Source organism: Hyperolius riggenbachi, chromosome 3 (genome assembly GCF_040937935.1).
Source record: "Hyperolius riggenbachi isolate aHypRig1 chromosome 3, aHypRig1.pri, whole genome shotgun sequence".
Taxonomy (NCBI): domain Eukaryota; kingdom Metazoa; phylum Chordata; class Amphibia; order Anura; family Hyperoliidae; genus Hyperolius; species Hyperolius riggenbachi.
In genome coordinates, this window is record NC_090648.1 from 251,127,240 (window position 1) to 251,151,791 (window position 24,552).

At 42.5% G+C, this 24,552-nt stretch overlaps 1 protein-coding gene across 1 annotated transcript in view; it reads left to right on the plus strand.

Annotated features, from left to right (window-relative positions):
* The window catches only part of ELAPOR2 (endosome-lysosome associated apoptosis and autophagy regulator family member 2), a 124,048-nt gene that overhangs the window by 47,201 nt on the left and 52,295 nt on the right, over window positions 1-24,552 (plus strand). The window contains exons 3-6 of the mRNA XM_068276166.1: window positions 15,642-15,837; window positions 21,454-21,601; window positions 23,384-23,470; window positions 24,391-24,496. Of these exons, the coding sequence (XP_068132267.1) occupies window positions 15,642-15,837; window positions 21,454-21,601; window positions 23,384-23,470; window positions 24,391-24,496 (537 nt within the window). The remainder of the gene's footprint in view (window positions 1-15,641; window positions 15,838-21,453; window positions 21,602-23,383; window positions 23,471-24,390; window positions 24,497-24,552) is intronic.

Genomic DNA, 24,552 nt, shown 5'->3' on the forward strand with positions numbered 1-24,552 from the left:
TGCTGGGTGGGAGAAATATCTCTGTAAATGACAATTTTTTTATTTTTTTTTTACACACAATTGTCCATTTACAGAGATCTTTCTCCCACTCAGCATGGGTATGTGTAAAAATACACCCCAAAACACATTATACTACTTCTCCTGAGTATGGCGATACCACATGTGTGGCACTTTTTTGCACCCTAACTGCGCTAAGGGGCCCAACGTCCAATGAGTACCTTTAGGATTTCACAGGTCATTTTGAGAAATTTCGTTTCAAGACTACTCCTCACGGTTTAGGGCCCCTAAAATGCCAGGACAGTATAGGAACCCCACAAATGACCCCATTTTAGAAAGAAGACACCCCAAGGTATTCCGTTAGTAGTACGGTGAGTTCATAGAAGATTTTATTTTTTGTCACAAGTTAGCGGAAAATGACACTTTGTGAAAAAAAAAACAATAAAAATCAATTTCCGCTAACTTGTGACAAAAAATAAAATCTTCTATGAACTCACCGTACTACTAACAGAATACCTTGGGGTGTCTTCTTTCTAAAATGGGGTCATTTGTGGGGTTCCTATACTGTCCTGGCATTTTAGGGGCCCTAAACCGTGAGGCGTAGTCTTGAAACAAAATTTCTCAAAATGACCTGTGAAATCCTAAAGGTACTCATTGGACTTTGGGCCCCTTAGCGCAGTTAGGGTGCAAAAAAGTGCCACACATGTGGTATCGCCGTACTCGGGAGAAGTAGTGCAATGTGTTTTGGGGTGTATTTTTACACATACCCATGCTGGGTGGGAGAAATAACTCTGTAAATGGACAATTGTGTGAAAAAAATCAAAAGATTGTCATTTACAGAGGTATTTCTCCCACCCAGCATGGGTATGTGTAAAAATACACCCCAAAACACATTATACTACTTCTTCCGAGTACGGCGATACCACATGATTGGCACTTTTTTTGCAGCCTAACTGCGCTAAGGGGCCCAAAGCCCAATGAGTACCTTTAGGATTTCACAGGTCATTTTTGTTTCAAGACTACTCCTCACGGTTTAGGGCCCCTAAAATGCCAGGACAGTATAGGAACCCCACTAATGACCCCATTTTAGAAAGAAGACACCCCAAGGTATTCTGTTAGGAGTATGGTGAGTTCATAGAAGTTTTTATTTTTTGTCACAAGTTAGCGGAAATTGATTTTAATTGTTTTTTTTCACAAAGTGTAATTTTCCGCTAACTTGTGACAAAAAATAAAATCTTCTATGAACTCACCATACTCCTAACGGAATATGTTTGGGTGTCTTCTTTCTAGAATGGGGTCATTTGTGGGGTTCCTATACTGCCCTGGCATTTTAGGGGCCCTAAACCGTGAGGAGTAGTCTTGAAACAAAAATGACCTGTGAAATCCTAAAGGTACTCATTGGACTTTGGGCCCCTTAGCGCAGTTAGGCTGCAAAAAAGTGCCAATCATGTGGTATCGCCGTACTCGGGAGAAGTAGTATAATGTGTTTTGGGGTGTATTTTTACACATACCCATGCTGGGTGGGAGAAATACCTCTGTAAATGACAATTGTTTGATTTTTTTTACACACAATTGTCCATTTACAGAGAGATTTCTTCCACCCAGCATGGGTATGTGTAAAAAAACACCCCAAAACACATTATACTACTTATCCTGAGTACGGCGATGCCACATGTGTGACACTTTTTTGCAGCCTAGGTGCGCTAAGGGGCCCAACGTCCTAATCACAGGTCATTTTGAGGCATTTGTTTTCTAGACTACTCCTCACGGTTTAGGGCCCCTAAAATGCCAGGGCAGTATAGGAACCCCACAAGTGACCCCATTTTAGAAAGAAGACACCCCAAGGTATTCCGTTAGGTGTATGGCGAGTTCATAGAATTTATTTTTTGTAACAAGTTAGTGAAAATTGAGACTTTGTGAAAAAAAACCAAAAATCAATTTCCGCTAACTGTTGCCAAAAAATAAAATCTTCTATGAACTTGTCATACACCTAACAGAATACATTGGGGTGTCTTTTTTCTAAAATGGGGTCAGTTTCTGGGGTTCCTATACCGCCCTGGCATTTTACGGGCCCAAAACCGTGAGTAGTCTGGAAACCAAATGTCTCAAAATGACTGTTCAGGGGTATAAGCATCTGCAAATTTTGATGACAGGTGGTCTATGAGGGGGCGGATTTTGTGGAACCGGTCATATGCAGGGTGGCCTTTTAGATGACAGGTTGTATTTAGCCTGATCTGATGGATAGGAGTGCTAGGGGGGGGTGACAGGAGGTGATTGATGGGTGTCTCAGGGGGTGGTTAGAGGGGAAAATAGATGCAATCAATGCACTGGGGAGGTGATCGGAAGGGGGTCTGAGGGGGATCTGAGGGTTTGGCCGAGTGATCAGGAGCCCACACGGGGCAAATTAGGGCCTGATCTGATGGGTAGGTGTGCTAGGGGGTGACAGGAGGTGATTGATGGGTGTCTCAAGGTGTGATTAGAGGGGGGAATAGATGCAAGCAATGCACTGGCGAGGTGACCAGGGCTGGGGCCTGAGGGCATTCTGAGGGTGTGGGCGGGTGATTGAGTGCCCTAGGGGCAGATAGGGGTCTAATCTGATAGGTAGCAGTGACAGGGGGTGATTGATGGGTAATTAGTGGGTGTTTAGGGTAGAGAACAGATATAAATACTGCACTTGGGAGGTGATCTGACGTCGGATCTGCGGGCGAACTATTGGTGTGGGTGGGTGATCAGATTGCCCGCAAGGGGCAGGTTAGGGGCTGATTGATGAGTGGCAGTGACAGGGGGTGATTGATGGGTGGCAGTGCCAGGGGGTGATTGATGGGTGGCAGTGACAGGGGGTGATTGATGGGTGATTGACAGGTGATTGACAGGTGATCAGTGGGTTATTACAGGGAAGAACAGATGTAACTAATGCACTGGCGAACTGATAAGGGGGTGTCTGAGGGCAATCTGAGCGTGTAGGCGGGTGATTGGGTGCCCGCAAGGGGCAGATTAGGATCTGATCTGATGGGTAACAGTGACAGGTGGTGATAGGGGGTGATTCATGGGTAATTAGTGGGTGTTTAGAGGAGAGAATAGATGTAAACACTGCGCTTGGGTGGTGATCTGATGTCGGATCTGCGGGCGATCTATTGGTGTGGGTGGGTGATCAGATTGCCCGCAAGGGGCAGGTTAGGGGCTGACAGGGGGTGATTGATGGGTGGCAGTGACAGGGGGTGATTGATGGGTGATTGACAGGTGATCAGTGGGTTATTACAGGGAAGAACAGTAATGTAAATATTGCACTGGCGAATTGATAAGGTGGGGGGGTCTGAGGGCAATCTGAGCGTATAGGCGGGTGATTGGGTGCCCGCAAGGGGCAGATTAGGGTCTGATCTGATGGGTAACAGTGACAGGTGGTGATAGGGGGTGATTGATGGGTAATTAGTGGGTGATTAGAGGAGAGAATAGATGTAAACACTGCGTTTGGGTGGTGATCTGATGTCGGATCTGCGGGCGATCTATTGGTGTGGGTGGGTGATCAGATTGCCCACAAGGGGCAGGTTAGGGGCTGATTGATGGGTGGCAGTGACAGGGGGGGATTGATGGGTGATTGACAGGTGATTGACAGGTGATTGACAGGTGATCAGGGGGGATAGATGCATACAGTACACAGGGGGGGGGGGGGGTCTGGGGAGAATCTGAGGGGTGGGGGGGTGATCAGGAGGGGGCAGTGGGCAGGGGGGGGATAAAAAAAAATAGCGTTGACAGATAGTGACAGGGAGTGATTGATGGGTGATTAGGGGGGTGATTGGGTGCAAACAGGGGTCTGGTGGGTGGGCAGGGGGGGGTCTGAGGGGTGCTGTGGGCGATCTGGGGCAGGGGGGGGGAGAAATCAGTGTGCTTGGGTGCGACATAGGGTGGCTGCAGCCTGCCCTGGTGGTCCCTCGGACATTGGGACCACCAGGGCAGGAGGCAGCCTGTATAATACACTTTGTAAACATTACAAAGTGTATTATACACTTTGTATGCGGCGATCGCGGGGTTAACATCCCGCTGGCGCTTCCGTATAGCCGGCGGGATGTTGCGGCGGGCGAGCGGTGACAGGCGCCGGCGGAGGATCGCGTCACGGATGACGCGATCGCTCCGCCCATGCCCTTACAAGGACCGCCGCCTCTGTGGGTGAGCTGGTCCTTAAGAGCTCCACTTCCCGGCCGCCCCTGTGCGTTAGGCGGTCGGGAAGTGGTTAAAACCTTAGTTTACCACCGATAGCTATGTCTGCAGGGTTCCTACCCATGCTGTAATAATGGGGCCTATATTCTCTAAACTTCTTTAAGCAGAATAATGTGCGTAAAGTCTTACCACACAATGAGTAGAGCAAAATGCAATACATTACATGCAATGCACTAAGCTCTACTCATTGTGCGGTAAGACATTACGCAAATTATTCTGCTTAGTGAATATACCCCTATGTCACTTCTCAAGTATACAACTAGGTTTTTGCACCACCTGAGGATCACCTGAAGTCCCACTCCTGAATGCTGTTAGGTTGCAGCACTTTGAACTGATCAGTCACCTTAAAATTTGTGGAGACTTTATAACAGAATACCTAAGCAGCTCGGTGTGACCTAAAATCACTAGGAAAGTATAGGGACCAAAAGAGACCAAAAAGCCCTGTAAAGTGTTACCTCAACATTACTCTTCTGATTCAATCATGTGAAATGCTGTACTGTTATACACACACACATACACTCCATCACCATCCAGAAAATAACAGCCGTTTGCATTTATCTGCCATGCAAGGTATTCTTTTTATGTAATTAATTATTTATCCATTGTACAATTTATCAAGAAAACATAATTTTTTTTTTAACAGTTTCTTGTTTATACATTTTATTCTTTGAAGCATGGGTAATCAAGGACGAGGAGCTACCAATGCCAACTTGTATATCAACTTGACAAAGTAAATGTAGAAATGTCAGCTCATCGAAGTGTTGTTAAATGCACAATCAGAATGCAAGGATCAAGTAGCATCTGAGAGATGGAGTAATTACGTAGTAAATTCTACAGCCTTGCTGCAGCATAAGTAACTAACAAACACTAGCTGCATATTTAAGGTAATACTGAGAGTGTTCAGCTCTCTGAGAAATGAACAGCCTTGTTGTCTTCTGCAAAACAATACCATGGCTAGGCCAGCACTGAGCACACACTCATCAATTATGGATACATCAATGCATCATATTACACTTATCTCAGAAATCCAGGCTGCGGTGGCAGATGGTGGACTTGTAGCTGATAAAAGGCCCTGATGGAGAAACAATGCAGGAAATATTTTATTGTAATTTATACAGCAGCAACATAATATGTAACCCATTGCAATGCTGAGCACAGGACACTGGGGTAATAGGGATGTATTTACCAATTTAGGACATCTTTATTTGCCGTGGCTCATAAATACCAGTGGCATAGGAATAGGGGTGCAAAAGGTGTGACCTCACCAGGGCTCCTGGACCAGAGGGGCCCCAAGGGTCTCTCCTACCACTGTATTGGCTGTTCTTTGGCACCTGTGGTAGAAATGATCATCTCTATGGCCTCAATTCACTAAGCAGTTTAGACTAGTCTACGGATGGTTTTTAGTCTACTGATGGTTTAGTGTAATGTTTTTAGACCTGGTCTAACATTCAGTAATTACACAATTCACAAAGGCAAACAAGGAGTTACCACGCTCACTTTTTCTGGCAGAGATTAGACCAGCTGATTTCTGTAGGTAAAGTAATTCTGTGAGGTATTTTAGATGTGAGGATGGAACCTTTTGAACTAATTATGCAGGAGTTTCATTGTATGCAGAGGAGAGCTCATCAGAGGAGAAGGATGTCCGTCATAGCTACTTGTTTGTGAATTGCATCTTTTGATCATTTCCCCTGCTTTACCCACCTAATTACCAAATGATTTAAACCAGGTCTAAAAACAGGTCTAAAACATTTGGTAATAGTGAATTCCTCTTTGATGCAGCTGACCAAACCATCAGTAGATCAAAAACCATCAGTAGACTAGTCTAAACTGCTTCGTAAATTGAGGCCTATGTGTGCTTTTAATAGTGATTATCTTTAACAAACTCTTCTCTTCCCCTGTTCAGACCTCTCTGATACTGCTTCTGTCCTTGGCAGATTTTGTTGCCTCTTATCATATGTTAGGTGTACAATGCTTGAGGGGTCCCAAAGTGCAACCTTCACTAGAGCCCATAGCTCTTAAGAATTTTTCACTACAGTTTGCTTTAACAGAATAAGTAGAACCCTAAGAATAGGTAGGTTATTGGACTTATTTAGTAAAGCAGATCAGTGAGCATTGTGTAGTAACTTAAATCAAAATCAAATGGAATTCCAATTTTAATGTCTCTGAAAGCCAAAGACAGCATTCACAGTCATCTGTCAGTTCCTTGCATGCCTTTTCTGCACATCTTGTGCGTTTCTATGAGAAAATTTGAATGCGAGTTTTCACAGAGGCTAATGTCCTTGATAGAGAAAACTCATACAGAGTGCATAATTATGCTGCAGTCCCGTCAGTTTTTTTTTGCACGCGAAAAACGCATTTAAGTGTGATCTAGCCGATTGATTAACATGGGTTCTCAGTTTAGAAGGCCTTATTTTAACTTGTGTTGTCATCTAGATGGGGATTTGGATGCTGAAAAAATGCTGCCAGGGCTACGTTTTTACTCTACATGCAAATGTGCAAGCAGCCTATTGATTTCAATAGGCTGTGATTCCCCTTTCAAATTCATGTGCTAGAAAATGCTGCAAATTGCCCCTAGTGGAAATGTGGAATGTGTTTTCCTATAGAGAAAACAGACAAGTGTGAATGCTTAAAGAACCCCTGAACAGGAAAATTTTGAACCTAGTTTTTATTCTGATTTATGTGCGGTGCTGTGACATATGTCGCACCCGCATCCGCACCTTCCAGCACTCCCTGTGGCCACTGCTCTGCTCAGCCATAATCTCTGACTGAGGAGAACGTTGAATATGGGCGGGGAGGAAGTGCTAGTTCCTCTCATCTAGCCCGTCCCACTGATGGTTCCTGAGATCAGTTTGTGTAAGGCCCTTTTTACACTTAATCAGTTGCTGTCAGTTATAACTGAAAGAAAACTGATTTTCAAAGTAATGCCCATGTTTTCCTATGGCACCTTTCACACTTAACGCATTTTAACTGAAATCTTCTTTCCAATGCACTGCTATGGAAAAACCATGTACCAACGCGCACTAACGCATACTAACGCACACTAACACATATCAACTGATTAAGTGTAAACAGGCCCTAACGGCACACAGCACAGGAGAGTTGTAACTTGTGTGGACTAAGGGCCCTTTCTCACTTAAAGGACTTACGAGGCGAATATTAGAAAAAATGTTAGTTACCTTATTGCAATATCAGACCTCAGGGCAGACGATCAGTGCCTCCCCTGTCAGTTTCAGGTGCTCTGTTATCTAAATCCACGATTCATTACAGGCCCCGACCCTCTGCAGGGTCACCTGAACTGATGAGATAAGAATTGCCGCTTTAAACAGCAATGTGAGTTACACTCGTGGCCGCCACATAGCGGCTCCCTACCCAGCTGTGAGCCGGTGCTAGGAGGAAGCCGCTGCTATAGTAGGCAGCCCTGCCGGTATCATCCAAATTCTGATTCACCAGCGGTTCTTTGTTATCCGCACTCCGCTCGTACGTGAGCCGGCTCACCAGCGGCTCCTCAGTGACTCTCTGCTCAATATGAGCCAGCGGCTCTTCAGTGACCGCATGTCAGCATGCCCAGAATTCCTCCGAAAAAGGGGGTAGAGTAGATGTGCTGGCTGCTCGGCGGGTGGGGGAAGGGAGGCCGCGGCGTGTGAATGGATGATACCGGCAGGGCTGCCTACTATAGCAGCGCCTCCCTCCTAGCACCGGCTCACAGCTGGGGAGGGAGCCGCTATGTGGCGGCCACGAGTGTAACTCACATTGCTGTTTAAAGCGGCAATTCTTATCTTATCAGTTCAGGCGACCCTGCAGAGGGTCGGGGCCTGTAATGAATCCTGGATTTAGATAACAGAGCACCTGAAACTGACAGGGGAGGAACTGATCGTCTGCCCTGAGGTCTGATATTGCAATAAGGTAACTAACATTTTTTCTAATATTCGCCTCGTAAGTCCTTTAATGCATTGGTGTGCGTTAGTACTCGTTTTTTCCTTAGCAGTGCATTGTGAAAAAGATTTCAGTCAAAACGCGTATATTGGGAACTGTGTTATAGGAAAACATGGGCATTACTTTAAAAATCAGTTTTCTTTCAGTTTTAACCAAGCGCAACTGATTAAAGTGGAGCCAAATTAGAAATACAAGATTTCAGAAATAAAATCTATTTTCTAACTTATAATAATAAATAGCAGCCTTTTTTCAGCTGCATGATGACAAATATAAAATATTTTGCATTTATCGGAGGAACCCCTCCCTCCCTTTCATATTGCCAGGACAGAATCCGGCAGACTGGTAGAGGAGATAACAAACAAAAACAAGACACAGGCTGCTACTGGTGATGTCACAGGGGAGGTGATCTCAGTTTGTGTGAGATTTCACATAGACAACACCACTGTGAGGGTAGGTAGCTGATGACAAACACACTCATGATCTAAAACCTCCGACTAAGCTCTGAAGTAATGGCTGCCACCTGTATAACCCTAGTTATAAAAAGAGAAGGGTGAAAAGTATGCACTGAAATGCTCATAGGCTTGAAGGAGTGTTTATTTATCTTTGTATGTGTCAGAGTGGTGCAACTAAATATTTTAAATTAAAAAACTGTTTGGTTTGGGTCTGCTTTAAGTGTAAATGGGGCCTGGAGATTGATCTCAGAATGATAGTATACAAGTCGCAGCTCTCCTGCACACTGATGTCGGGACCCATTAGCGGGGACTGAAGGGTCCTAGAGATGGGTTAGGGGAGAGAAACTGCCACTTCCTCCCTGCCTATATTCGACGTTCTGTTCAGTCAGATATTACGGCTGAGCAGAGCAGGGGCCATAGGGTGCACTGGAAGGCGCAGCACCACAAATATATCAAAATTAAAAGTAGTAAAATTTTCAGTTTCCGGGGGTACTTTAAACCCATGAAAGGTGAAATATGATCACCGTGGGTCACTGGGTTTTGCACAACATCACTCAAATTAAACTCAAATTTGAACTGCGCAGGTGAGCTGGGTTTGTACCTGATGTCTTGTCCTGTAACGTCTCACCTAACAAGATAGATGCTGGTAGATGTGTGAGGGAAAACTGTATTCTATTTAAAGAGCAAGCGACACCCATGCTAACCTAGAAATAAAAAACACATATATAAGTAGTAGATAAATACTACTTCTACTTGCATAACAGATGTATTGTGCTATCCACGTACTAATTCCTGTGAATTTTATAAAGGAAAAGCAGAAAATCCCATTCTAGGCAGTGGCCATCTTGCCAAGCTAATGCTGACATCATATCCTCCCTGACTCTTGTTTTCCCCCCTCCCTTCTCTTGGTCATTGTGTATGCATTAGCTGCCCTCTTCCTAGAGCCTTCAGACACTCCCACTGAGGTGTATACTAGGAACTACACTGTCTTATCCTCCAATCGCTGAGTCACCTCAGCCTTGCTTGTAAACACAAGTGAGCAGAGGTGTTTCAGATAAGAAAGCTAAGCAGGGAAATAAATAGAAGAGGAGGAATATATCCGGTTTGGCATATCTGGACGAGCTTTCTCGTCCAGATAGGCACTGCTGCTTTGCCTGCGTGGTGCGCGCGATCGGGCGCGTGCCCGCGCGCGCACCCGCCGCACGCCGCTAGCCCCCCGATCAGTGAATGGGAATATAATCCCCATTCACCGATCTAAATTCCCCGCAGAAATACCGACGCTTTCTATCCAGAGAGCGCGGTATTTCTGCCCCCAGGAAACTTCTGCTCAGCATTTTAGTTCCTGGATGCGAGATCATTCGCATCCAGGACTTTTTTCACTGTGGTCATCTTGTGGCCAAATAGTAAACTGCACCCACATACATTTTTAATTAAAGAATTATAATATTTTACATTTAAAATAGGCAGTTTCCCTCCCACACCAAAAATTACCCACATACATTTTTTTTATAAAAAAATAAATAAAAAAAATACAATAAAAAAAAACAAAAACAACATAAATAGTTACCCAAGGGTCTGAACCTTTTAAATATGCACGTCAAGAGAGTATGTTATTATATTATTAAAAATTATAAGCTTATAAATAGTGATGGACGCAAATTGAAAAAATGCACCTTTATTTCTAAATGAAATATCGGCACCATAAATTGTGATAGGGACATCATTTGAACAGTGTAATAACCGGGACAGATGGCCAAATAAAATACATGAGTTTTAATTACGGTAGCGTATATTAATTTCAAACTATAATGGCCAAAAACTGAGAAATAATTAATTTTTTTTCATTTCTTAATCTTCCTGTTAAAATGGATTTAGAAAAAAATAAATCTTAGCAAAATGTACTACCCAAAGAAAGCCTAATTAGTGGCGGAAAAAACAAGATATAGATCAATTCATTGTTATAAGTAGCAATAAAGTTATAGGCGAATGAATGGGAGGTGAACGTTGCTCGGATGCATGAGATTTTCGGCACTGCGGCGCTGAACCGGATATTATAGATAAAAAGAACTCCCAGCATTCAACTCTTTGGCACCGTTTGGCACTAGGGCCAGTGCTCATAAAGTATGTGATAACTCCAAACTATAACAGCAGAAAAAGTTTTTTGCAAGTTTTGAATGCAGGATTAGCATCTTTATCACTTAATACACTCAGGCTAGTTGCTGTTGAAATTTTATTTTTATGGTGACGATATCGCTTTAAAGTTGATCTGTTAGCGATCCCAGTACTTTTCTATGTTGTGGTCGTTTTCGCAGATGCATTTACTGGTGATCCAAAATATTTTGTTCAGAACAGATAAATATTTTATCTGTGTTCCAATAAATCTCTGCCCCACATTATATTGTTGAGCCAGAAGCATTGCCAGCAGTGGAGCGCACACATCCAGACATCTGCTTGTGTATTCTGTTGTAGTGAAGCCTTTTTAATAATCCCAGTTTTGTATCAGTATATGTTGCCCTGGACTTTCGCCATAAAAGTCATCCTGCATTGTATGTGTATGCATTATATAGTTCTATTATAAACACAAATAATCAACATACAAGTAGTCATCATCACCCCAGCACTTTAGTTTCCATGGCAATATGTTGCATTGGCAGTAACTTCTAATTATAATATACCATGCACACAAGCTGTTGAAATTAACACTGAGCCACTGTCACTAAGGATTTATTTTATTTTGAAAAGCACACCTTAAATCACAGTGTCTCGGTCCAGCTGCAAGAATGTTTGCACATGATTATGTACACTAATATATTATTATAGGTTATCCTCCATATCCCTCACACCTCAGGTTCCCTTTTAGAACCCAGACACACCACCTCACAGGGCCTCCGCCACACTAGCAAACGTTAGGGCAGTGAAAATGAAAGTCTTCGGTACACACTAGTGCCTCACATTACAAAGTGGTAAAACAAAAAGCTTAGCAACTAATTTCCTTGCTTTGACATTGTACACCTGATTCATTAAAGTTAAATGAAGACATAAAGTGATACATTGAAAAACATTGACTGACATCTCATTACTGGTGTAACTATTGTGTGGTGTGCAGGGTGTCTGTGTGCGTGTTTGGGGGGTTGGGGCCCATGGGGGTATTTTCTAAGTAGTGAAAATGTGAAGACACAGCAACAGGTCACTAGCAAAGTGTTTTCACTAGCTTGCACAGTTTAAAGTTTCCAGTAAGAGTACTGTGGAGAAAAGTTGTCAGAGATGAAGAAAAAGATCTCAATGATTTTCAGAGCGACAATCAAAACAAATTTTTATTTGGTTGCTTGGAGACTGTTGCTGTGTACTTTTCCCCCCACATTTGTAAATAATTAACTGTCACCTCTTGTTAAAGGGTCTTTAACACTGCATTCCAATCAGTAGGATTACATGGTTCAGTGCTGTGCTGTCAGTTACAGTCATATGTGTGTTTAAATCTTGTTTTTACTCAGGTTGCATTTGAATTTTCAAGCTGTCTGAAGATTTAGCTGCTGCTAAATTTTTAGTTTGATTATGACAGTTTGTTGAATGAACTTGGAAAATGACTCTCTTTGGATTTAGGGTAGCAATAGACGGGCAGCTGTCCCACTCAGCAGTAAGACATGTTCCCTTTTTAACTTACTATGACCCGCTGTGTCAGACCATGGAATCAGCCACATAAACCAAACGTTACTACTTTTTTTAGGCCCCTATATAATGCTGATATTTTCCATAGCGTCTCACAAAGTCCACTGAACAATTTCTGACTCTATGCTTCAAGGCGGAGTATTTGCTACTGTGAGTATATCTATTTGGTCCAGTTCTCCACTAGTTGATGCATTGGGCCTTGGGGTCTAGGCTAGAATGGGTTGAATACAGTCATGTTAAAGCTATGTACACATGTTAGATTATCTTTGTTGTTCCCAATATTCTGGGCTTAAAGTGTATAGAGGTGACACTCAGGATCACTGACCTCCCCTTTAGCTATTCCTCTAGTAGGATTGCTTTCTCATGATGCACGTTGTTTCCTGGAACAACAAAGTTCCTGCAGAGTGGTGGTGCTCACATGTAACCCATCTGCTCTACATAGAGAGGAACATGGTGCTCAGCCGGGAGCTAAACAGCATGTCTGTGTAGAGATCATTTTTAAACTGCTGTCCGAAACAATCTTTAAATATTGCTTAGGGGGCAAGGGGTTAAGGTGTAAATGTAACTGAGATCATCAGTGAAAATGTAATGCAAATGTATGCAGCTTGGAATTGGGCCAGTGATGTAGGAAGTGCATTTGATTGGCCATGTGCCAATTTGGAGTCACTTTGCATGCAAGCTAGAAATATTAGCATCTTGCTGACTATCTCTAATGTAGCTTTAGTGGGGATATGATGTGTCTAATTCAATGATTCTGTGGATAGTGGCTGGATAGTGAAATAGTTAAGGGCTCTGCCTCTGACACAGGAAACCTGAGTTCAAATCTTGGCTCTTCATGTTCCATAAGCCAGCACCTATTCAGTAAGAAGTTCTTGGGCTAGCCTCCCTAACACCGCTATTGCCTACTGAGCGCACACCAGTGGCTACAGTTTAAGTGTTTTAAATCCGCCAGGACAAAAGGGCAACATAAATTTCATTTGTTTTGATTGAATGCATTATTCTGTTTTTTGGTTTGGAAACTAAGAATGAATTGGTGGGAGACATCATAGGCCTCTTGCACACTGCAAGTGATTCCGATTCAGATTCCGCTTTTTAATCAGTTTTTACATCCGATTCAGATTCCGCTTTGCAGTGTGCAGGGAGCAAACTGCAAATCGGAATCTGAATCAGATGTAAAAACTGATTAAAAAGCGGAATCTGAATCGGAATCACTTGCAGTGTGCAAGAGGCCTACACTGTTTCTGAAAAGGTCTCTAAGCAATCCATGGACAATGCAATTTTTGTGCTGGCATTTTATCAATTGTAACTAAACATGAGTTCCAATCGAATGATAAATCTTGCAATGAAAATGTGACGGTATTTCAGCATGCCATTTTCATGAGAGGAGTAAGGAAGCAACCATTGCTGACCTCCTAAGAAATGCATTGTACCTGGTAGTAATGCTTTTTATATCATTCTCCTCCTGCAACAAGCTGCTAAATGAGAAATTGTAAATTCCAGACCTGTACACTTGTTCTAGGTGATTAGCACAGAAAGCATTACCTTCAGAGAATCAGCAATATAGCCAAGTGATTTTAATAGAGTGTCTGCTGAAGTGTCTGCTCTTGTACATTGCTAATACGCTGAATGCACATGGAACTGAAAATAGTAAAAGCATGAGGAGAGCACTGCCTGAGATATCTCTACCAGTTCTGCAAGACGGACCTGAATTTCAGGTCTATAGGAATGACATTTATAGACCTATAGACCACATAGAGTAATTGCCAAATCATACTTTCCTTGTTACTTCTGCTTGTACATTTTCAGGCCTCTTTCACATTTACTGCGTCACTCTACGTTGCTCACCCATTGCAATGGCCATTACTTTCATTGAGACTATTCACACCACCCGCGGTGTGAGGCGATGCGACGGAAGTAGCTTAATTAGTGGTAGGCCAGCAGAAACTCTGCAGTGCGTTGCCGCATGATCCGTGCCACATGGATTATGCAGCAATGCAAGTGTAAGGCAACGTGGTAAGTGTGCACGAGCAATTGCGCTAGTGGCACAGCACGCATGCGCAGAACGATGGTAAACCAGTGATATACTTACTGTCCAGCAGAGAGTATGTCACTGAGTGGGGGTGGAGCAATGCGCACTATCCTGTCGGCGTACTCTGCCGCAGGACGATTGCACCGCACTAGGGGCTAGAATTCACTAAACCGTGATAACTGATATCACGGTTGCACTAGCGTTTTTGCATGCGTTACAACGCGCATAACAATTTTTGCACACAATCGCGACTTTTTTTGCAAAAACGGCCGCATTTTTGTGTGAAAAATTTGCAATTGTGCACAAAAATTCGCATTTTCGAGCAAAAATCATAACGCTCGCAAAACTCTTGATATCAATTATCATGGTTTAGTGAATCAAGCCCTAAGTGTGAAAGTAGCCTAATAGTAAAACACTGCTTGTGTATAAATACTGGACAAAAGGAAAAATGTCTGTATTCTGTGAATTCTGTACAATGTCCAGAAACGTAACTTTAATTGGCTGTTATTGCATAGCTTTAAAGCATTCTCACACTTCAGGCAAATTCCGTTTTAGTAATTCATAGTAATTCATACACAGCAATTTCTTCCAAACAGCTCACATTACAGATTTTTACCAGGCCTCAGACAGTTTAAAAATTAGACCAAAGGTCTGTGTGAACGAACTGCACATACTATAAAATGTGCCGCCGCTGCAACTGTAGTGTCCGTATCTATATTGAAGAGCTCTCCTACTACTTCAGGCTGCCAAGTGGGAACAGCAGAATTTTTAATTATTGTATTATATACCATATCTCTTCATAAAAAAACTTGATTTCTAAGTACCCCTTGTTGGGAACAACAACATCTCAAGTATCATGTGACACATACGGGGCTTGATTCAGTTAGCACGCCTAAAGACTTTGGGCGTGATAACTAGGGTGCTAACTGGGTTAGCACCGTTTACTAAATTCACATGGTGCGACGTTAAAGTCACACCCAATGAGACCTTATAGGCGCATTGGGTGCGCCGTTTTCGTTGCATCGCGATGCGATGTTCCACGCGCACCGCGCTGTACGCGCGCAAAGTTTTACGCGCGATGTGAATTTATCTTGACTAAACTAACTTTAGGCATGATATAGGGCTTTTCACAGGCGTGCTAACACTTAGCACGGTTTACTGAATCGAGCCCACGGTATATTTGTGAGGCATACTCCATAGTGGAATACTTTTAATGTGCTAAAATTTTCAGCATTTTCTATATATGATAAAGAAATTTTTTATCTCAAAATTTACTGTATTGTCATTTGGTGATCAGTTTGTGTGTTTATATTTCACACTTACTAGTGTGTTTGTTCTTGTGTTTGCAGCTTTTTCCTGCGCATCTGGGCAGTTCTTGGACATCAAGACCCAGTCGTGTACTGAGTGTGAAGCAGGAACGTATTCTCTTGGAACTGGCATTAAATTTGATGAATGGGATGAGATGCCATCAGGATTTTCCAATGTGGCAACATTTATGGAGACGTCTGCTGACTTCTCTGGCAATAGGCCAGATAGCTGTGATAAGTAAGTGTTTGATGTACAGGAGAATACTCGGAGCAGCTTTTGTTAGCCTTTGTTCACTTCACTGATTCAAGCAAAACCCTTACAAAGGTAGATATTCTGCCTTGCTCTTTAAAGGGATACTGTAGGGGGGTCAGGGGAAAATGAGCTGAACTTACCCGGGGCTTCTAATGGTCCCCCGCAGACATCCTGTGTTGGCGCAGCCACTCACCGATGCTCCGGCCCCGCCTCCAGTTCACTTCTGGAATTTCTGACTTTAAAGTCAGAAAACCACTGCGCCTGCACGCCCGTGTCCTCGCTCCCGCTGATGTCACCAGGAGTGTACTGCGCAGACACAGACCATACTGGTCCTGCGCTGTGCGCTCTTGATGACATCAGCGGGATCGAGGACACGGCAATGCAGGCGCAGTGGTTTTCAGACTTTAAAGTCTGAAATTACAGAAGTGAACCGGAGGCGGGGCTGGAGCATCGGTGAGTGGCTGCGCCAACACAGGATGTCTGCGGGGGATCGTTAGAAGCCCCGGGTAAGTTCAACTCATTTTCCCCTGACCCCCCTATAGTATCCCTTTAAAATCGAATCAGATGAAATGGGCGCAGGGACTCAAATGGTAAGTCGGGCGCCACTTCGGTTTACTGTTCGGCTGCAGCATGGAGTCCTGCTCTGGCGGGGAGTTCAGTTATAGCACTGGGTACCGAGGGCTAGTTTGGCTGCATCAGCGCTAGGGATGTGGCTTTGGCACTGGCCATATAGCTGTGTGCTGGGGGATTATTTTGGGCACTAGGGAATGCAGGGAGTGCCGGGGGTTTGGCTGTGGTTCTGGGTGCTTGTCTAAACTATAGCTGAGTGGAGGGGCTATTTTGAGTTCCGGAGATTTGGCTGCAGTGCCGTCTGGAGTTCATCTGTGGCACTGTGTTGTTTGTCTATGCTATAGCTGAGCGAGTATGTTACTTTGGGTGCTGGGGGGTTTGGCTGTAGTGCTTTAGTTTGAGGCAAGTGCTAGGCTTAGTTATGGGTGGGTTAGTGTTATTGGATAGAGTTAGAGGTTAGTGTTAGGCATTGTTATAGGAGAGTTAGGGGATAGAGTTAGAGGTTAGTGTTAGGCATTGTTATAGTATAGTTAGTGTTAGGGAACAGAGAGGTTAATGTTAGGTATTGTTATAGGAGAGTTAGTGTTATTGGATAGAGTTAGAGGTTAGTGTTGGGCATTGTTATAGGAGAGTTAGTGTTATTGGATAGAGTTAGAGGTTAGTGTTGGGCATTGTTATAGGAGAGTTAGTGTTAGGGGACAGAGTTAGATGTTAATGGTTAGTGTTAGACATTAGTATAGTACGATTAGTGTTAGGGGATAGGGTTAGGTGTTAGTGTTAGTTATCATTATAGGAAGGTTACTGTAAGGAGGTAGGTAGTGAGATGGATAGAATATCCACATGGTAAAGTTATTATACATTTTGTTACGATATCTTATAATGGCAATCCTGTTGCCCACATTAACATGTGCCTCTTTTCCATGTATGCCTTTAAAATATCTGTTTTGTGACTATTGACAAGGGTTGATGACACACCTCTGACAGTGGTCTGATAGAAGGACAAGTCCTGGAGAGCCAAGGTGCTGGATCTTACAGAAGGCAAAACTAGATTTAGCATTTAGGAAAAAAAGTATTACTGCAAACACACTCATGTGATTACAGATTTATGGGCGTAAAGCAGACAGTAGCCTTCTTGTTTTAAATGGTTATTTTGGCATTAGTTTACTTGAGGTGACCCAGAAAGAAATTTCATAGGGTACAGTTCTCCAATCACAGTGTCCTTTAAAATTTGAAGGGTTGTAATTTGCAGTACAGTGTGGGTGTAGTTATTACTACAACTTGTCTAAAGCCTAAAAGTTTGAGAGGGGTTCTGTCCACCCAATCACATTAGCAGGATTTCCCTATGAGGTTTCCCACTTGGTCACCTCAAGTAGACAAGCGCTGTTATTTCAGTTTTATTTGCATTAAAATGCGGGTTGCACTTGCAATTAGAACTTGGTTAAAATTCCAGTAATTTGGCTGTGAGAAACATTTTGCCAACTGTAATTTTGCTTGTGCATTGTTTTTTATTAACACTATTATGGTAGTAAAATAAATACAGCAGGTGCACAGGAGATGTGAAGATTTTTCTCAGATTTCCTTTAAAAGGTGTGTGTCCAGTAATAGAAATAGTCAGTTAAACATTACCATGTGGTTCAGCAAATCTTCATTTGATGGAAGGAGTGGTCTCTTGACTGAAGTAGGATTGCCAACAATGTTTCAGGTGCGCTGAGGTCCAAACGGTGTAATAACAAACCTATGCTATGAGTCACTTACATTGTAACACTAAAAGAATGCCAAAACCTGAAGTGCAAGTTGCTTTACAGAGGAATAGTAATGACATACTTCATAAACAAGCACATGAACATTTAAAACATTTTTTAAATGGCAGAGTAGATATCAATAAACGTAAAGTTTAGCAAGAGAATCTAATTAGCCAATATAACTTGTTAAATATTTACTTACATTTTTTAGCCTATGCTATGGTTTAAGCGTTTGCTGTAGTCCCTTCCACAGGAGAAGTAAAATATACAATTTACTCCATCATTTTACAATTTTCAAGGCAAATCCCATTCTTTTAGCATCAAGGGCTGTAACCACAGTTACGCCTGTATAAGGAAACAACACTCTTATGCAGGTACAATTATAAATGTACACAATATTGAAAACAAACAGGTCATATATTACTCGTGTACTTTTTATGAGTAAAAAACAAAAGAATCTTCAGAGGTAAACTATAGTCACCAGACACTGCATTTGTCAAGGAATCCGATGAGAAAAAAAGTATACCGTGGATACTTGGATTTTAAATGACTTTTCTTACCTGAGAATGCTGGTAAGAATGGTTGACTCGAGCATTGCAAGTGTGGTGTTCCCCGCCCCACAGTCACTGGTGTGACCCCATAATAATACACAGTGTACAGTGTGCACAGAGAGGCATTCCTCCTCTCCCCTTTTACTGCACTGTGTTCCCTGCTAATACTGCACAGTGAACAGCAGAGCGTTTTCAGTGCCCTACTCACTGGCCTGCAGCCACTGATGTAACCTTTTGCTGCACAGTACAAAGGGACAGCACATTATGCTTTAAACCTCCCTGGTTGGTCTATAGCAGCTGGTGTCTCTGACTGTCCCCCTGGTACTGCACAATGCAGAATTTATTCAGCAAAGTTGTTTCCTCACTTCTTTTTGACCCCCCCCCCCCCCCCCCCACTCTGCTGGTCCCACCAAACAGCCGCACGCTCCCTCCAGTGCATCTCCCATCTCCTCCGTGTGTTCTCCTGCACATTTGATTTCATATAAACGCTGCATAATAATACTTTGGTGCTAGATAATGAAATTGAATAAAGGCGTTAGGATATACTGCCTATGTGTAGGTTCAACTACTTTTGTTTATGCACACTTAATGCACACTTTTTATTTACTAGCTCTCCTCAGGGCCATTTCTTTTACATTTGCAAGATATTTTTATGAAATCAGGCCATTCTATATGTAGTGGAAATATGTCTTATTTTGATATCTTGCAATGTATACTCTAATAAGGGCTTTTACCACTAAACCAATTGTCTTCAGTTGAAATAAGTGACGGGAACATCCTCAGCTTTTTCCTTGCTCCAGGGACTATAGCGACTAGAACTAAATTGAATAGATTAGACTGTACAAGCATATAACAGAGGATGAGAAACATGACCGGGCCCTACAAAATCAAAGTAGGCTGATCTGTGGTAAGCGCCAGCTCCATCATCATCAGCATCCTGATAGCAGTTGTATGCTGGACATGGGCGACCCACACCAACATGCAGCTCTGCAGTCAGGACACCTACAATGCATGCTAAAAGCAGCTGATTCTTACCACGGGCCAAGCTGAACAGAAGCATATCAAAAGCTCTTCTGTCTACTAATTTAACTAGGTTGAATAGGTGATCTGATTAAATAGAAAGTACAGTAAGGCCCCGTTCACACTTGCGGTTGTTTGCCAAACGGACCGGATGACCTGACCGGATCCGGACCGGATCCGGATCGGAACCATACGGTTCTGATCCGGATCCGATCCGGATCCGGTCAGGTTGCATCAGGTGTCCATCAGGATGCGATCCGGATCCGTTTGGCAAAAGTAACGTTAAAAACAAAAAAAATGTTGGGGTCTGGGAGGTCAGCAGAAGGGGGACCTGTGGAATCAGGCCCTCTGCTGTTTAGCACTCACCTCCACCTGCGACATGCTGCCAACATCTCCGGATCCGGATCCAGCTGTGCTGCTCCACTCCAAAATGCTTGCCCATGTGTCCCCATCCAATATCGCCGCAACAATCCCCATAGGAAGTGGGGTAGAACATCCGGATTTCTCAGCCAGTGTGTTGTGCGCTCTCCGGTTCCCATTGGTTTGTATTGGCCGGATGGTGCAGTCCGGCTCCGCCCCGGATACGGCTGCCGGAGGAGCCGGATGAAAAAATAGCGCATGTTGGAACGGAGGCCGGAGTCCGGATCCGGCCCGGATCCGGTCCGGCTCCGGTTCGGCAGAACGGACGCATGTGAACGGACGCATAGGCTTTCATTGCTATGCCGTGCGTCCGTTCCGTCCGTTCTGCAAGCGGTGCGGCTCCGGCACGGCGATTACGGAGGGCCACCGCAAGTGTGAACCGGGCCTTATGTGTAGAACAGTATTATTTTTTCCTACTGACATCGACATATTTTTGTAAAATAATATATAAAATGTACGGTATTTACAGTATTTGTTTTGCAAAGCAGAGACATTTATATTTAAAATATATTTAACAGAATAGAGGGTTTATTTTTTAATGTATATTTAGTCATTAGAGTTTTTTGTTTGCTATGAAGAGTGATTCATTCTCTTCTGAACTGCTGAATACACTGAAATGATAAATATCAGCTTCAGATTCAGTGTATCAGTGTATTCAGTGTGTCATGAGCTGGTAAGGTGATAGTGGGGCAGGATCATACATGAGTCTACCAGTCTACTATGACTAAGGACTCTGGTCCGAAACATGTTAGCTATGAGGTCTTTTGACTGTATTGAGGATATGTCCTAAATAAAGAATCTGGTGAAGACAACGTTGGGGATCATTTTCTACTTTAGTCTACCAGACCATTGTAATGCTAGGTACACACTATGAGATTTTCTGCCAGATTTTCTGTGAAATCGATTATTTCCAACATGTTCGATCTGATTTCCAATCAATTTCCGTTTGTTTTCTGATCGATTTTTGTGTTTTCCATTCACTTCTATTGGAAATCGATCAGAAAACAATTAGGAATCGATCGGAAATCAGAGCGGACATGTTGGAAATAATTGATCTGACAGTAAATCTGCCAGAAAATCTCATAGTGTGTACCTAGCATTACATTTATTGCTGCTATAACGGATATTAGACAGTGCTAGTGTACGCATTTTATACAAGCACACTCTTAGAACATGATGTTCGGCATCAGGTAGTATTACTGGTAACTTAGCAACATGTATCAATAATCACTGAACTGTTATTTTAATTTTATATTGTCAACCTAGAATTGATTATATATACTGTTATATCTTCTCAGTTCATCATGGGCTCCCAAAGGAAACTACATAGAGTCTAACCGAGATGACTGCACCGTTTCCCTGATCTATGCCGTGCATCTGAAGAAAGCTGGCTCTGTGTCATTTGATTATCAGTATTTGGACAACAATATCTTTTTTGAATTCTTTGTAAGAATCTCTTTTTTTGTGCAATATTTTTTAAATTAGTATTTATTTTAGTGGCAGTTTTTAACTAGACTGCAGTTGCCTATTTGGCTTACCGTGGCTATAAATAATTATAAGGTAGTGAAAAGACTTTTACAGATTGTACAGATTAGTACTGTATATTCAGCCATCTTGTTTCCTTGGCTATAGCCAGCCACACATTCTGGTTATTCTATGAATCACTTTATCAAAATACCATTGTGGGAAAAAACACCTATTTGTGCACACATTCTGACTTGTCTGGACCCTGACTTATACTGAGAAATCAGGCATCTAGGAAGGTAACCTTTTCATCCTGAAATAAACTAACATGCTGTCATAAAGCCTCAAAAAATTCTTCTGAGTAATCCTCATGCAAAAATACTTGCTACATCAACTTACAGAGGACAATAATATAACGTTGTTTTTCTTTTTTAACATGTGCTGTAGCATGCTGCATTGTGCCTCCACCCCTCTACATAGAACAGCAGACTTTGTTCAGCTATTACAGAGCAGCATGTCTGTACAGTACTTGTTTCTCTAAACTGTCACCCTAGGGATCATTTAATGATTCATTATTAATTTATTTTTTTTGTACAGATTTTACATGGTGTGGGGTAATACTAGTCGCACGGGGGCTTGAGGAAGATGTGTGCACTATGTGCATCATTGTTGCATGGAGAAGTAAAGTTTCCTTTCACGTTTAAAGGCTTGCGGTGGCCCTTTCTTTTATGTATACTTTCAAGCCATAATGCACATCAGCAATTATTTTTTACACATGGCCAGATTGAAATTTGGGAAAACTGTAGGCACAGAAGTTCTGGTGCCCTAATCTCTGCCCGCCATGAATCTCGCGAGCCCCTTCACATACTCAGATTTGCCTGCCGAACCAGGCAGCAAGTTTGCTGTCTGCCCCCATTCTGTGGCGACCCTACCATCAACTCTCCTTCTTTCCCTTGCCTTGTTTCCTGACACTGACCATCCTGGAGCCACACTGAGGTCACTGCCCCCAGAGCATATAGAGCTGATGGACAGGCTGGATGGGATTGCCCATCCAGTCCACCTGCCCAGCTCTCTATGTTGAATACCCGGAGCTGGGTGACTATTTGCTAGTCCCATCCAGCTTTCCATGCGTTGGGTATGGTGACCTCAACATGGTTCCAGAATAGTGAGTATGGGGTTGGGAACCCATGACAGTCGCCTCTCAGCATGTAAATGCCTCTAGACTTATGCCTAGTGCTAAATCCAGCCCTGGTTTTATGCAATGTTGTAAGCTCTCGCTATACAACTGGCATTTCATTGAAGGTGAAAACTGAATTGCATTTTCTAATAAAAAATAGATTTAAGCAGCAGGACTAAGTGAAACATTTAAAATGTTGCTTTAACTAGAGGTTCCAATAGTAGGTGCTACAACATGTTTACAGTCCTCTGAGACATTATTGTAAAGAGATATGTTGCTTCAATAATAATAGCACTGAGAAATGACTGTTACTACCTATGTCTTTTGTTTACATTATTTCCAAACATTGAAAAGACTGTCTGAGGTACAAGACAGGGAAGTAACTCAGGAGTAGAGGTGGTCTATGAGATGCAAATAATTTTGACGGGCATGCAGATGTCACGCAAATGTTATCAAGTTAAAATGATTTGCGCTTCGCTGGCCATCTCTGCTGAGGATGTATTGTATGTGTACAAAGTGGGGCTCGGATTACCTCATCTTTCTGTCTTGCCCATCTGTGACCACTCTCTCGATGTTTTGTTCCACAGATTCAGAATGACCAGTGCCAAGAAACAAGTTCTTCTTCTGACAAGTGGGTGAAGCTGACTGACACTGGCGAATGGTTGACTCATTCGGTATGGATTCATCCTTACCTTGTTTTTTTCTTTTATTATTTTACATAGCTAACCTACTGTTTTAATAGTCTATTGAGAATAGTTGTCATTCTTGGTGAAACATCAGTGCAATTTACTGGTCGAGCTAATTAAATGCACATGATAATGTGTCCCCAAAAGGCTGCACAACAGAAATTGACAAATCTATAGAAAAGATGCCTAATCTCAGAGACAATGTATAGACACAATACGATTCATTAGATTATGATGTAAAATGTAAAAGTTTATTAAGGACTTATCCAGAAACATCAAGAATTAAAAACTGTAAAACCACCCTCTTAAGCCGATCGTAATCAGAAATCTCTCCATGGACTGGGATAAAGTGTCAAATCTATATGTGACTAGTGCACAAAAATAAATATCATATATATTGCACAAATCTCTACATTTACATACCACAAATTGAACTACCTACATAGTTGTCAAAGAAATAAACAACCCAAAAATTTTTTGTCTATAAATGCAAAGTGCTGAGTGCTGTCTAACTAACAACCTGCTGTGAACATGTCAATAAACCAATTCCAACCAATTTGCGGTGAAACAATAATAACACAATTAATTTGCTGTACAATGCATAATAAAGTGCTTCCGTGCTTACCAATGGTGTATATACGGTCCCAGCTGCTGGAGGGAGAGGGGGGAGTGTTGCCTTACGTGATCGCAGCGCTCTGCTGCTTCTAGGGAGGCTCCCTAGAAGCATTTTACATCATAATCTAATGAAACATTTTACATCATAATCTAATGAATCTTATTGTGTCTATACATTGTCTCTGAGATTAGGCATCTTTTCTATAGATTTGTCAATTTCTTGGTGAAACATCTTCCTGAGTATAGGAATCTTTATTAGCAGAACCAGAAGTAATCACATTCTGCAATTACAGGTGGCTTTAAAATCCGGAACTAACATTCTGTATTGGAGAACAACAGGCATTCTTTTGGGGTCAAAAGTGGTGAAGCCTGTCCTGATAAGGAACATCACAATAGAAGGTAATACAGATAATGAAATATACAAGACACAGACATGTAAGATGGAACTCATTTAG